Genomic DNA, 704 nt, shown 5'->3' on the forward strand with positions numbered 1-704 from the left:
GCTTTCTCATCTACAGCCGGTAATTGTCCCTGATTGGAGAGGAACATGTCGTGGGAACGTTTTAAAGATCGAAACACCAACGTGTGTACTGAGTGTCTTTGCACTTCTTCAATCATTTTGTGTTAATTGATTAAAAGTTGTAAAATCAGAACTCAAAACATGAGCATCACAACAAACATAACCTCACACTTGAATTTCTTTTTCGGTCGAAAGACAGGGCCGAACTATTTTTGTAAAGTATTTTTGCTTGAACAACAGGGTCGCACTTATTTTGTAAAATTATTTCGGGTCGAAATGAATTAAAATTTTCAAGTGCAATTATTTCGTAAATTAAAAGAGCTACAATAAAAAGTTACTTAAATAATCGATGTAGAATTAAACAATCTATCAGAATCCGAAAACAGAATTGAAAAATTCCAACTTTTAATTTTCAACATAAAAAAGAGAAATTTTTTGCCTTTTTTATACCAAAATCTTTTCGTAAAAATTTTTTTGTGCCATTTTTATGATTTTTCAATAAGGATGCCATCTTGTAGCAAATTTTTCAAAGATCAAGAATATGTATTTCTTTTCTTTCTAGCTCTTTTAGTTGTCGAGATAATTAGCATTTTAATCTTCTAAATTAGACTATTCCGACGGAACACACGTGTTTTACTAAAATTGCAAATAGGGCCTAAACGGTTAATGTTAGCAAAAACACTTAC

The 704-nt window shown here is 30.8% G+C and overlaps 1 protein-coding gene across 1 annotated transcript in view; it reads right to left on the reverse strand.

Moving 5' to 3' along the window:
* LOC135803121 (pleiotropic regulator 1-like) overlaps positions 1-185 on the reverse strand; it is a gene marked incomplete at its 3' end in the record, with an annotated part of 815 nt that extends 630 nt beyond the window's left edge. Inside the window, exon 1 of the mRNA XM_065316735.1 lies at positions 3-185. Coding sequence (XP_065172807.1) covers positions 3-116 — 114 coding nt within the window. The remainder of the gene's footprint in view (positions 1-2) is intronic.
* Positions 186-704: the final 519 nt, after the last annotated feature.

Source organism: Atheta coriaria, unplaced genomic scaffold, assembly GCF_025399875.1.
Source record: "Atheta coriaria isolate IRGN ID8LTWV9N9 unplaced genomic scaffold, Caltech_Dcor_3.1 scaffold3199_size1337, whole genome shotgun sequence".
Taxonomy (NCBI): Eukaryota; Metazoa; Arthropoda; class Insecta; order Coleoptera; family Staphylinidae; genus Dalotia; species Dalotia coriaria.